This window comes from Typopeltis vanoorti, chromosome 16 (genome assembly GCF_054136105.1).
Source record: "Typopeltis vanoorti isolate ZY-2024b chromosome 16, IOZ_Tvanoo_1.0, whole genome shotgun sequence".
In the NCBI taxonomy this organism is placed as follows: domain Eukaryota; kingdom Metazoa; phylum Arthropoda; class Arachnida; order Uropygi; family Thelyphonidae; genus Typopeltis; species Typopeltis vanoorti.
This window is the reverse complement of record NC_143564.1, coordinates 103,050,239-103,064,724: the sequence shown is the minus strand read 5'-3', so window position 1 is coordinate 103,064,724 and position 14,486 is coordinate 103,050,239. Positions and strand designations below refer to the sequence as shown.

Here is a 14,486-nt window from a genome sequence, read left to right as displayed (position 1 = left end):
GGACTTCATTGTTCATAACTCAAAGTAGCATTCCTTCTCCAATATCAGTCATAAGGTGCAAGAAATTCTGAGATATCTGTTAATGGTGATCTAATGAAATTGTCTCACTAGCATACTAGATAATCCTTACCATCTTCCTGACATCTGGACCTAAAAAGTTCTCCTTCCAAGATATACCACAGATGCTACTTGTCTTCTTGATAACTCATATAATAATGTTTCAAACTCCCACTCTACAGAACAACCTTCATTCAGTCACTTTCCATATCCTATTCTTTGGCACTACGTAATACCAAAATGGGATAACCTCTGTGGCTTCTTTTTCTCCTCCTCTTATTCCAAATATCTTCTCTGATTGAATAGCAGAAACAAATCTTACTGAAATGAAGTCTTTCATTCACCAAAATCTAACTGCTGTCCAAGGTCTTGATTCTCCAATAAGCATGCCAAGCCAGACAAAGAAAATTATTCACCATATATGGTTTGAGACAAAACTCCAGCTTTATACTCAGCCTACACTGAAGATTTCACCATTTGCAAAAAAAACTTGTCACCTGTTTAAACACTAGTCAAGCCTTTTGATCTTTTTGAGCTACTGGTACAACTTCTGCCTTTCCATGCTTCTACCTCTTTCATATCCAATTGTTACCACTGTAACATCACCCAGTGATTAGGTGAACTCCTGGCATCATTTCTCTTGCAGAGATGATTTAAAGATATAGACACCAATAAGTTTTCTGGTTCCGATAGTAGCCCCCCCCCCTCCCACGCACACACACCAATCCAAATGTATTTGAAAGTTGTGCTCTGGAACTATATATATCAACCCTGTACTCTTTTATAGTTCAGCTGGTATGTATCCCTAAAGCTTGAGGATAAGCTTATATTCAGCTTGTTTACTAAAAGAAAAAAAATGGGGGGTGGGGAAGACAGAAGTATTCCATCAAACTATCAATCAATTGCTTTTCTCTCATTTCTCTCCAAAATAATGGAGAAGGTCAACAATCAACTTTTTTGCCACTGGAGATGGACCAGTTAATTTGTGACTGCTGATATGAAGGTGGAGCTAACACGGATATAATACAAAGACTGACAAAAGCTAATACTGCTTTCAGAAAATTAAATAATATATATGGAAATCTTCAAAAAACAATAATAAAACCAAAATAAAGATTTTCAATAGTAATTAACGGTGTATTATTATATGGATCAGAGACATGGAAGCTGACCAAAAAACAGGAAGCTAAATTAAATAGTTTTCAAACCAAATGCCTGTGTAAAATATTAAAAATATTTTAGCCCTAACTTATAACAAATGATGACTTATTATTACTTGACACCTCCAAGGAGTCCAAAAACTCATTGAGGGAGGGCACCTACTCTACAGTTCCCCATCTCCATCACTCAATTCACCAACTACAGTGAATTGCTACTATCATCATAACCTACATCAATACCATCTACTGCCCACCAAAACTACTTTCACAAACATCCATGCCCATGGCAGTATTCGAACCTGCAGCCTTTTTTGGCTGCAGAGTGGATACACTAACCATTTGGCCAATCAAGCTGACTGTGCAAAAATGCATCACTGATGAAATAAAAAAATGGAGATGAAAGTGGATTCGACACGTACTGAGAATGGACAGCAGAGAGATTCCTAAAGTGGCTTTGACATGGATCCCAGAAGGAAAACAGAAAATGGGAAGTCCTAAATTAACTTGACAAAGAATGACAGAAAAGGAAAGAGGACTTGGCTGGCTGGAGAGAAGTCAAACTGGTGGCTCAGGACAGAGGTATCTGGAAGAAACAGATCTCAGCATTATGTGCCATGAGACACGAAGAGGATAAGTAGGTAATGTGAATTCTGCACTTTTAATCCACAATAGATCTCCTAGCCAACATTATGCACCTTTGGACACAAACCATGGAATGGTTTGGAGAAATCTGCATAGTCATTCTTGATGTTTCAAGGACATGTCAATATGGTCTAGCATAGAAGCATACCTACCAAAATAGCATCCTATGGGCTCTCTTCTGATCTTTGCAGTTGGGTTGCCAATTTCTTTTTTGATTTTGCTATATGCCACAACAGATGGTTTCCTCTTTGTTCAACCAATGCATGCTAAGGTATCTTCAGTATTCTGTACATTTTATCCTATATATATATATATAGGATAAACATGAGTGTCTCTGTATCTAATCCCACAAACATTGATCTCCTTACCATTTTCCAGTAGGATCAGAGCAACCTTGTGATCTTCAGTGCTATCAAAACACAGTCACATCAAACCCTCTTAAATTAGACCAAAACATTTTGTTTAGTCTTTTTAATTGACTTCATAGTCAGAAAAAAATGATGCACTGTATTTGATTTTGTGAACTGAAATAAATTATCAGTCAGTACAAGGTAAGAAAACCTGTGTATAAAGGCTAACTTTTTTTCAGATTGAAAAAAGGGGGATTGAAATGTATTGTTAATGATTAAAATTTTTGGTTAACTGGGTAATAGGGAAGATTAGCAATGGATTTTCACAAAAAATGTGATTATTTTTCTGTATGTTTCAAACTGTGTCTGTAGAAATTCGGAATGCCAAATACTTTTCAAATGAAGAAAATTTGTCAGTCCCCCTGTTGTCTTAAAAATCTATCCTGTATTTAAAATGAATTTTTTAAATTAGAAAAAAAAAAAAACTTATACATTTTGTGATACAGAATTGAATGCTGAGCTTCCTGCTCATAGAAACATTGTCATTCTATAAACTCAGAATTCACATCTGTTACAGTCAGTGAAGGGCAGAATGTTTATTTCTGCTTATTTGTAGATGAACCTGGATACCAATCCCTATGAAGCTGGTCTTGATTTCTTCATTAAAATTCAAAAGAAAACAAACTTCATTGGAAAAGAAGCTTTGCTTACTTTCAGAAGGCAGGGACTACACAGAAAGCTTGCATATCTTAAAGTAGCTACTACAGATGTTGATCCAGAAGGAAATGAATCTGTCTACTGCTGTGGTAAGGTAAGCAGCTAATTTATGAGTTTATGTCATACTTTAACTTTAGAAAATAAAAATCAGTCAGTTAGTTATAGAATACCAGAAAAAGAACATCAAAAAGGTATGTAAAAAAATGAAACAAAGAAATACTTTTAAAAAAATGGCAATACAGCTGTCACAATTTACACTGGGCAACAAATTTAGTTTTTTTCCTTGACTGAGCAAATTTAAGTAGTTGTATGTACTTTTCAGGAGATGAATCTAAAAATGACTTTGGACTTTTTTTTTTAATATCACCCACAGGTTTTGAGGAAAATATTTAAGTAGTTGTATGTACTTTTCAGGAGATGAATCTAAAAATGACTTTGGACTTTTTTTTAATATCACCCACAGGTTTTGAGGAAAATATATAAATTGGTACATATGTCAAGTATAAAAATATAGTGTATTTTAATTCATATTATTTTAAAATTCAAAGTTTTTAGCCACAGACTTTCATTTGTAATTGACCAATGTTTCTAATCAGTGTTCTATCTCCTGAAAGGGAATAATTTCTTTTTTTCATAACTAATTTACAAATTAGTTATGAAAGATTTCTTGGTAAAACCACTTTCCATATTCATCAATTATAAGATGTCAAAGTCTTTAATGAGATGTTACAGTGTCAAGAGGTGATAGCAGAGAAAGGAAATGTGAAAGCACTAGGAAAAAAAATAAGAGTAGCATGCGGAAGAATGTTGTGAATTTTGAGGCTTCACAAGTGCTTCATAATACCACATAGCACTGGAAAAGTATTTAGTAAATAACAGGAAAGGTAAGAAATCATGCAGAGAAGTAAAGGAAGGTGCAAGAAAGCAGAAATGGACCAATCAAAAAAGAAAAAAAGTCGATTCTGGAATTAGGTGTGGGATGGATGAATGAACAACAAAAAAAAAAAAAACATTTTCTCGGAGCAGTAATTCATGATATGAAATAGGCTGTATGTAGTAAGTAGAATGGGATGGATGCAGTTGTTGGTTTGAAAGAAAATTGTTGTCTTGTCCTTTGAAGAGTCTTAGATGTTTCCATGTGCTCCTTGAACTGCTTTGGCTATGTCGATGATTTTGTTTGTATAGCGCTGTTGTTCAGGATTAGGATCTATTTCTTGCAAAGCTGCTGTAATTGCTGGACAGGTAAAGATGTGAGTAGGTGTCAGTTCAGTATTGGGGTGGTTGTTGCAGTTTCTATATGTTATCATATCATCTGTATTGATCTTCATTCCTCTATGATTATGTTGGAGGTTTAATGGATTTTTTACAACACTCAAAAAGAATTAAAATAGAATTTAATACTTCCTATATTTCGTCCTAGTCACTAGGACATCTACGGGGATTACAAAAACAATTAATGTAACATGCACACAAAAACTTACAATACTAAGCCCAACCACGTGGGTGACACTAAAGTCCTATCTAGGTGGAGCACCCTCTAAGGGCAGTAGTAGGTGGCCTGGAATGCAAGGTGGGACCTCTGGTGATGAGTGTTTCCCAAATCTTTGGAAGCTTAATGCAACCATATTTATTAAGATTTGGTTGGTTTCTGAGAGCTGCTGCTGCTTCTAAGAAAAGTCTCTCTTTCTTGAATTTGCTGTGGTGGAGCATGGTGGTTTTCTTCCATGATACTTTGTGGGTGGTGTCCAAAACATGGTCAGCCAAGCCTGAATGGCCATAGTTGTGTTTAACGATGTACGACTTGTGTTCCTCCAGGCAGATGGATGCTGATCTGCCTGTCTGTCCAAAGTACGCAAGCTTACAGGAACAGGGTACTTTGTAAACTCCAGGCAGAGAGAGAGGAGGGAGCTGATCTTTCGTAGAACGGATAAGGGTAGCAAGTTTGCTGTAGGGCTTATATGCTGTGTGTAGGTTATACTTTTTTAGTATCTTGGCTATTTTTTCCGAAGTGCCACGGATGTAGGGTATGGTGATGGCATTTTTAAAATCTTGTTGACGAGAGGGACGGGGAATGGGGGAGGAATTGATTATTTTTTTGATACTGTGTTCGCTGTAGCCATTGGAGAGGAAAGTTCTGTGTATGTGGTTAAGCTCAGTAGTGAGGGCAGTTCCACTGGAACAAAGATTGTGGGCTCTCTTGGTAAGAGTTTTAAAAAAACTCTCCATAAAAACTTCCACAGACCTGCTATCATCTTAGTCACTCGCCTCTGGATCCTCTCCACCTCCTCCCCATCAAGAAGGAACCGAGGTGAGGTCTTATCAGGGCTCGGTACAATAACTTGTTTGTCTCTGAGCTGATTTAGCTACTTTTGCAATGTGGCCCCTAAACTTCATCTCCCTATCCACCAACACTCCCAAGTCCCTGGCCTCATCAATCTCTTGGAGTACAGTTCCACCAATGTGGTATACTGCTGCCAATCTTTTCACCCCAAAATGCATAACCTCACATTTTGTCACATTAAATTGACATCCAGAACTCCAATCTATCTAAGTCATCCTGCAAGACTTTGACATCTTCTGCATTCACTATCGCCCTACCCAACTTTGCATCATCAGCGAACAAATGAACTCTTCCACTTAGATCCTTCCCTATATCGTTAATGAACAGATTAAACAGCAGTGGTCCAAGAACAGAACCCTGCGGCACACCACTAGTCACAGGCTGTCTTTTGGACTCTACTCCTGAATAAACTACTCTTTGATATCTCTCCATCAACCACCCACCTATCCATTCCCAAATGTTGTAGTTTACGGATTAGAATTCCATGTGGTATCCTGTCAAACGCTTTTGCCAGGTTCAGCAGTATCACTGTAAACCCATTTCCCTTATCCAGTTCAGCCGTCACCTTGTTATAAAACTTGAGCAAGTTACTGAGGCATGATCTACCCTTCACAAAGCCATGCTGTCCCCTGTACAGTATCTCATTTTCATCAATCCATTCCTGTATTTTTCCCTTGACTACTTTCTCCAAGACCTTGACAACGACTCCTGATATGCTGATCAGTTGGTAATTTGCCACCATAGTCTTGGATCCTCCTTTATGCAGTGAAACTATTTTCTCCTCTTTCCACGCCTTCGGGACTAAACCAGACCTGAGACTCAGATTAAACAACATGGTCAAGGGCACTGATAATTCCTTAGCCGCTTCACGCAAGACCCGTGCCGGTATACCATCCAATCCCACAGATGTATTCACATTAAGGTTCTGTAATAGACTATTCACCTCCACTTCATTCATCACAATTCCCGTATAAACTAATGGTTCCTTCATTTTTTCAATGTCACCACCTGGATGATATACCTTTGCAAAGCGCTCGCTCAGTAACTCCACTATATCGACTGGTTCAGTGACCTCCTTACCATCGTCATTCCTTAAAATCATTTTGCCATGTACAGTTTTTTTCTTGCGTGCAGCATATTGAAAGAACTGTTTGGGATTCTCTTTTGCTTGCATAGCTAGTTTTCTTTCATAATCGGATTTTGCTGTTTTTACCTCACTCGTTACTATATACTCTAAATATAAACACAGATGGATGGAACACGTTCAAAGAATGAAAACAGAAAGATTACCAAAACAAGCCTTAAAGTACAAGCCATTAGGAAAAAGAAAACCAGGACGTCCTCTTAAACAATGACTTCTAAGGCCGGAACAGGCCATACTAGGCCTAAATCCTTGATACGTATGATGACCACACTCGTTACCCTTCTGGCCTGCACTTTATACCGTTCATGTGCCTGCAGATCACCCCCTTTCTTTAAATTCCCTCCACAGTTGTTTCTTTTTTTGCAGCTCAAGCTTAATGGTGTTATTCATCCATTTAACCCCTACTTGTTTTACTATTCGGCCCCTAGGTATACAATCAGCCATAACTTCCTGTAAATGCTCCTTGACCACTTCCCATGCTCTATCGACGCCCAGCACGGTAATTCCACATATACCCTGTCTTAATCAAAAATTCCACACCTTTAGCCACCTCCCAGGTCTTATGATTACTCTCACCAACAGGTGGCAACATGGTCATATTCATTACAGTCAAATTGTGAGATGCTATTACCAGGTCAAGCATTCTCACACCCCTAGTATTTTCAATTACATGCTGTCTCAGATAGTTATCCCTTAATAATTGAATAAAATCCATTTCCTTCCTCACATGTGTCCTCTCCTCCTTCCAATCAATGTTACTATAGTTGAAATCCCCCATAATAATTACCCTCCTTCCACTCATATCATCGATTTGTTTATGCATACTATCTCCACCATCTATTCCATCACCTGGTCTATAGCAGCACCCAACTGTATATTTTATTCTGCCAGTCTCAATCTCACACCAAATAGCCTCAAATGAGCTCCTTTCACTATCCTGCAATACAACTTCAATTCTCCTTGGCTGCAGTTCATCAGCTATCATCAATAACACCCCCCCCCATTTTATTCTCTCTGTCCCTCCTAAACACACTATAACCTACACATTCTATCCCACTAACTATATCATCTTCCGTCAGCCATGTTTCACTAATGCCAATAACCTGTGGCCAGGAAGAGCCAATCAAGGCCAAAAATTCTTCCTTCTTGTTCCTAATACTCCTGGCATTAGTATAAATGAAATGCAGTGATTCCTTTGTCCCACCCCTATCTTGATGCGTTATTCTAAATATCCCATTCCCATTTTTTGTCCTTAGTGCTGGTTCAGGTACATTATATACATTTTTACACTCAACTGTCTCACTGAAGTTTGCATATCCACTCCCCCCTCCTTGGTAGTTCTAGTTTCCTTGGTTCTGCACATCCATTTTCACTTCATTCAGCAACACTTTTTCCAGTCTCCGCACACCAAGTCCATTCAAATGCAGGCCATCCATCTTGTATAAGTCCTTTCGCCCATCAAACTGATTCCACACCGTCTGCATAACCTGCGCATAATGTCATTTGCGATTATGGCCCTCCTAAACTCCTCTGTCATACCACGGCAAGACTCACCATTTTAACTCTGTCACTCTTTTCTTTCGCTACCTTTAACAATACTTTTAAGTCCTCTCTCATAAAAAATTTATCACCTTTCAATTCATTCGTACCCGCCACAATTATTAATTCTTTTAATACTCTCACTTACATCCTTAAATTTCGCATGCGGTAAGTACGATTTAGTTACACTCCCATCTATCACTCCTCTTAATAACGAGTCACCATACAACACTCTTTCCTTCATTTCAGAAACTCTTCCACTCTTATGCTGTTTGTTTACGTTAGCCGAATCACTCTGGAAAGAGTTTTGCAGGTGCTCTAAAATACAGTGATACAAAATTTGCCGCTGCGCATTTTGTATCACTGCACACAACCTAGCGATCTCACTTCCTACAAATAATTCCTCATTTTTTTATCATTCAAACCATTTACTCTTTCTGTATAGTTGCTCTCACTCTTTCTTAGATCAGTGCTCTCATTGCCATCTTGTACATCGCCATTCCCTATCAAGCCACTATTTTCACTCTCAAAGTATGATAACAGATCTTCCTGTATGTTAAGACATTTTATAACTCCAGGTTATTAGGTGATGAGGATTGCTAGTTTGATGTTTTAAATGTCAATAAACATATTTAGCAGCTTAAATAATGTTATTTTGTTTTGTACTATTAATCAGTATAACAGTATAGTGTTAAGATGAATAACTGCTAATACTTAAGCCTCTCTACATGTTTGCAATTCTTTATTACTTTCACCTTTACCTTGTCTAAAGGTACCTGCATATGCACTCAACTGTTTTTTCAACTCTAATATGACTAGTTTTCCTGATTCAGCACATCCATTGTCTCACTAACCAAGAGTTTGTGCAGAAACTTTACTTTAGGTTCATTCAAGTGCAGGCCATCATTCAAAGTCCTTTTGTTCATCCAAATCTTTTCATACATAATGGATGGAGAACATGTATGGAGATCATACTAGTTGAGTATAATCTAAACTAGTGAGCCAGACATATGTGATAAATTTTTACAAGATAGTAGGAAAGAAAGGAAGTAGAGCATCTTGAAAGTCAAGGATGAAGTTTTTTTTTTTTTTTTTAGTTTGCTAAGAACAAAATAAACCTGTTTAAAATAAATTAATAACTGAGTATTCTATTAATATTTTGCAAATGGTCTTCAAGTGTCTTAAGTAACTCAGTTTAAATACCAGAACTGAACAAGTTTAATGGAGGACATGACATAGTGACAGCATGGCCAGATAGTAGTAATAATAATAATATTCTTCAAAAAAGATCTTATTCCTTTCCTGGGAATTGTTCCTGTTAATTATATATAGCACTAAAGTGAAATAAATACTTTTAGCACAGTTTGCATTAAAATTTTAAGTACAATGAAGTGTCCCTCCCCCTATCTAAGTATTAAAATATCATCCAAGCTTATAAAGCCTTATAATATAGGCTTTAAGTTGTTAAAATTTAATGTTCAATTTACTGATAAAATGTATTGTAGCTTTCCCTTTGTCACGTATTGATTTTCTATCTGGCATAATTCAGCCATAGATTCAATATGGCCTTTTTTCATGTCTAATATGATTGTGAGAGTTAATTTGCTTTTATGCAAAAAAAACTCTCAGCACAGTAAAAGATGTGAAAAACACAAGAAGTTGAATATAATCTTCCAGTATTTAATGTACAAAATATCAGTTGTTTTGAGGTTTGCTATTTGCATTTTTGCTGATTTATTACTTTTTTTTTTCTTTTATGTGATTTTATCTGAACATTGGACTTCTAACTAATATCAAAAAAAAGTCAGAAAGAGCAATCATTATGATTAGTTTGAATTTTTTTTACAGGTTGCAATATATATTTACCTATATGGTTATCTGAATGTCTAGCACCTTTTGGAAAAGCCTGAAAATGATCAATATCATGCCTGTTTTCATGGGTTTTGCTAAGAAACAACCCCTTCCCCAACTGAAACATTTGATTATTCCAAACAGTTCCCTCTCCTCAAACCATGTGTTTCACTAAGACTATACAATTAGTACACAGTTTGGCCAAAAAAAAAAAAAATAAAAAATAAGATGCTTTATGCAGGTTTAGGCATCCAGTAGGATCACACTCGTATTTGTTGAAAGTTTTTTCCACTTGGTTATACTATACATCGAAGATGCCAAGAAATTATATTCTTGGTTTCATCTTTTATCCAAGTGTAAACAAACAAAGTTTGTGCATTAAGTAACTTCATGACACTGCACCTCATATATAGAGGCTAATAAAAAAGAGTTGACTTCACATCAACTGCCTCAGTATCCCATAATGCAAAGCACATATCCTTATAGACACGTATAATGCTATACATCATGGGAAGGGCCACAACCCAGACCGGTTACGACCTTTATTGAAGTCTCATCAGTGGGAACTAGATGCAAAAGTGATACCAAGATATCATCTTGGATAAAGAATGAAACCAAGGATATCATTTCTTGGCATCTTTAATTTATAATATAACCAAGTGGGAAAAAACTTTCAGCATCTATCTCTAATCCAGAGTATTTTAATAAGGTGTGACACCTTTTGGGAGTGCTTAAGGGTCAAAGCTGTATAACTGAGAGGAGACCTCCACATAGCCTTTCAAGGAATGCGGAGAACCAACCAGGGCTTCTGACCTAATGTCCAATCCTCACCTTCTCGTGGTGCACCCTGTTGGGTATCCACTTGGATACTGAACGAACGAGGATGGGCTGGCAATTTGGGATTTAGCCGACAAAATTGTATTCTTATTGGTTAAACCAAAATAAAAAATGATGGTACAACATGACAAAATTTCATGCCGGCTGGGGCGTCGCCCGGTTAAACAAGGCCCCCATTGTTTTCGCCAGGGAACCAGGGCGAACAGCGAAAAGTCAGCTACTGGAACAAATCTGAAAACAAACCCCAACTCAACATCACCAGAGTTAAAGATCGGTACTATCAACGTAAGAAGCCTGAATGGCAAAGAAATGGAGCTAGCTGAGGAATTAGATAAGTACCAGATCGACATAATAGGGGTGACTGAAACAAAAAAGACCAAAACTGGTGAGATCTTTCTGAACAATAAATACAAAATGTTATATTGAGGCAATGACAATCAAGGAAAAGAAGGAGTAGCCATAGTATTCAACACAAAATACGAGGCTAATCTTCTTGAATGGCAGTCAGTCTCAAGTAGAGTAATGTGGGCAAATATAAAAATGAGGAACTGGACAATGAGACTTATTTGTGCCTATGGTCCCACAGAAGGTTCTACTAAGGTAGAAATGGAGGAATTTTTTGACACTTTAGAAAAAGCAACTGACACAATGAAAAAGGAAAAGTTGGTCCTTGTTGGAGATCTAAATAGCAGAGTAGGAAATGATTGTAAGACATAGAAAAATATTTTGGGAAAATTTGGAGAAAAGAGCAAAGCTAATAATAATGGCAAATATCTGTTGGATTTCTGCTCAGAACATGGACTGGTTATTACTAACACCATGTTCCAACATAAAAATGTGCACAAATTCACATGGAGAGAAGAGGCAAGGAATAAGAAAATTCTCATTGACTATGTTATTGTTGATAGTGATGTTTTCTCCCTGGTGCAGGACACCAGAGTGTACAGAGGATTTGAAATTGGAAGTGATCACTATTTAGTCTTGAGCAGGATAAAATTCAATTTCATATTGAAAAGAACAACATGTAAGAAAGTTTTAAAGCGAATAAAAGTTGAGCAGCTCTCAGATGTGAACTGTAGACTAAAATACAGAAAGATTATTGAAAAGAAAATGAAAGAGTTTGAGAACAGGAATCAAACCTTGGAGATTCAGTGGCAAACTCTGAAGAAAACATTGATTGATTCTGCCAGAGAGGCATGTGGTGAGGTTGTGTGCAAGGAAAAAAAAATCAGAACTCCCTGGTGGACACAGGAAGTTAAACAGGCAGTGAAGGAAAAGAAGAAAGCATATCAAAAGTTCCTGGCAAATAAGTCAGCTTTTACTCTTACAGAATACAGAGACAAATGTAAGAAAGCTAAACAGTGTGTAAAACTAGCTAAACAAAAGTCATGGGAGGACTTTGGCAAGAATATAGAAAATAAATATCAGGACGGTGGCAAAATATTCTGGAGGTTGTTGAAGAAGCTTAGGAATGGAGGAAAGATTGCTGTAAAAGGAGTTAGAGATGATAAAGGTGACATGAAAACAGTAGAAAAAGATATCCTTGAAGTATGGAGTAATTACTTTGAAAAACTGCTAAATGAAACAAGCATTGATGATAGCACAGTGGTAAAAAACACTGACCAGGCATGCAGTCAGGAATACATATCCATACTTGAAGTAGAAAAAGCCATCAAAGGCTTGAAATGTGGAAAGGCAGCAGGAGTAGATGATATTCGACCAGAAATGCTGAAGTATGGTGGTATAAAAGTCTTACAGTGGCTGCACTGCATAGTTCAGAAAGCCTGGACAGAGGGACGAATTCCCGACGATTGGAGTAGAGCTTTAATAGTACCCATATATAAAAAGGGAAATAAAACTGAATGTGAGAATTACAGAGGTATTTCCCTACTGAGTGTTCCTGGCAAGATCTATTCAAGTATACTTGAGAAACGGTTGAGAAGAATTGTGGAAGAAAAGCTTGGTGAAGAACAAGCTGGATTCAGGCCAAATAGAGGCTGTTACGACAAATAGTCGAGAAAGCATGGGAATATAACAAATATCTGTATTTAAGTTTTGTCGATTTGGAAAAGGCATATGACAAGGTGCCAAGAGAGAAGCTATTCTATACGCCGCAGTTATATGGTGTCAATGGGGCATTATATCAAGCAATACTTAGTCTTTATTTGAGTTGTAAGTCAGCAGTTAGAATTGAAGGAAGTACAGGAAGATGGTTTAATGTTAAATCTGGTGTGAGACAAGGATGTACATTATCCCCTCTGTTATTCATTATCTATATGGATCACATTATGAAGGAAAGTGGTATTAAACCTGATATCAAAATTGGAGATGTTAATGTCAGTTCTTTGCTTTATGCGGATGATGTTATACTTCTAAATAAATCCGCTACAAGTCTGCAAGATTCTCTGACTAAATTCAATTGCTGTTGTAATAGATATGGTATGAAGGTCAGCAATAAAAAGACAAAGACAATGAAAATAGGCAGAATCATTGAAACTGTCAACTGTGTTGTGAATGGGGAACCTGTGGAACAAGTAAAACATTTCAGCTACTTAGGCACGATTTTTACTGAAGATGGTAAATGAAATATAGAAATAAACAGAATCAGCAAAGCTGGTATGGTGGGAAGTCAATTGAATAAATTCATATCGAATAAGAGAGAAATTAGTTGGAACACTAAATTAGCTGTGTACAAGACAGTGTTCAAACCAGTTTTAACTTATGGATCTGAGAGCTGGGTTAGAAGTAAAACACTTGACCAAAGACTAGAGACTGCAGATATGAGAGTCCTGAGAAAGATTCGAGGTATGAACAGATGGCATCAATGGCAATATCATATTAAAAATGAGGATATTAGAAAAGAACTTGACATTGTCAGCATCCAGGAATGCATTAGCAGAGCTAATCTCAGGTGGTATGGTCACTTAAATAGAATGGGAGAGGAAAGATTAGCAAAACAAGTGTTCTCTGCCAGGTTGGCAGGAAAACGACCCAGAGGAAGACCAAGATATAGGTCGATTGATACGGTACAAAGTGCCTTAAACGATAGAAATATAAGATCTGATAATGTTGGAGTCTTGACAAGTAACAGACTGATTTGGAGGAAAATTGTAGATAGGAAGTTAGTAATGATGTAATTTTTTCATGTAGTACTGTCATATCCTGTACACCCCTTGAGGGTACATGGCAGGAATTTGATGATGATGGTGACACCTTTTGGCTACTTGTATATGGAAATATGACTTCTGTATTATTTTAACTTGGTATCACTTCTGGGTCTAGCATTATACATGTCTGGAAGGATATGTACTTTGCATTATGGGATACTAAGGTAATTGATGTATTGCTCTATCATGAAGTTACTTCATGCATAGACTGCTTGCACTTGAATAAAGGATGAAACCAAGAATAAAATTTCTTGGCATCTTTAAATTCACACTCATATTTGCTATGCCCAGATCTAAAAAAAGTAGAAAACTGTAACTGCATATTTAAATATTGTTATATCAAACTATGGTCTATATATATGATTTTTATTTAATACATTTAAAAATTTATTATTATTGATTTCAGGTTGTTGGACACACCACTTCTGGTTCTTACAGCAACTGTATTGAGCACAGTGTTGCTTTTGCATATTTACCACCATTCTTAAGTACACCTGGAAGTCAGATTCAAGTAGAACTGTTAGGAAAGCTATGTAATGCAATAGTGTTACCTGGTCCTCCGGCTGATACTGAATCGATTAGACAAAGGAAAATAAAGCAGAAAAAAATCTAGGTCTTTGCTTATTTCCTTATTTATTGCAAAAGAAGAAAAGAAATACTGTAATTCTGAGATGCTCAAAA

At 36.8% G+C, this 14,486-nt stretch overlaps 1 protein-coding gene across 2 annotated transcripts in view; it reads left to right on the top strand.

Moving 5' to 3' along the window:
• The window catches only part of LOC150098229 (dimethylglycine dehydrogenase, mitochondrial-like), a 260,147-nt gene extending 245,661 nt beyond the window's left edge, over positions 1 to 14,486 (top strand). Inside the window, exons 15-16 of one of the 2 annotated variants that reach the window (XM_090405924.1) lie at positions 2,826 to 3,020; positions 14,212 to 14,486. In XM_090405924.1, the coding sequence (XP_090262050.1) occupies positions 2,826 to 3,020; positions 14,212 to 14,418 (402 nt within the window). In that variant the 3' untranslated portion in view covers positions 14,419 to 14,486. Of the gene's footprint in view, positions 1 to 2,825; positions 3,021 to 14,211 lie in introns of those variants that run through there. The other variant, XM_090405925.1, reaches the window with a different exon arrangement.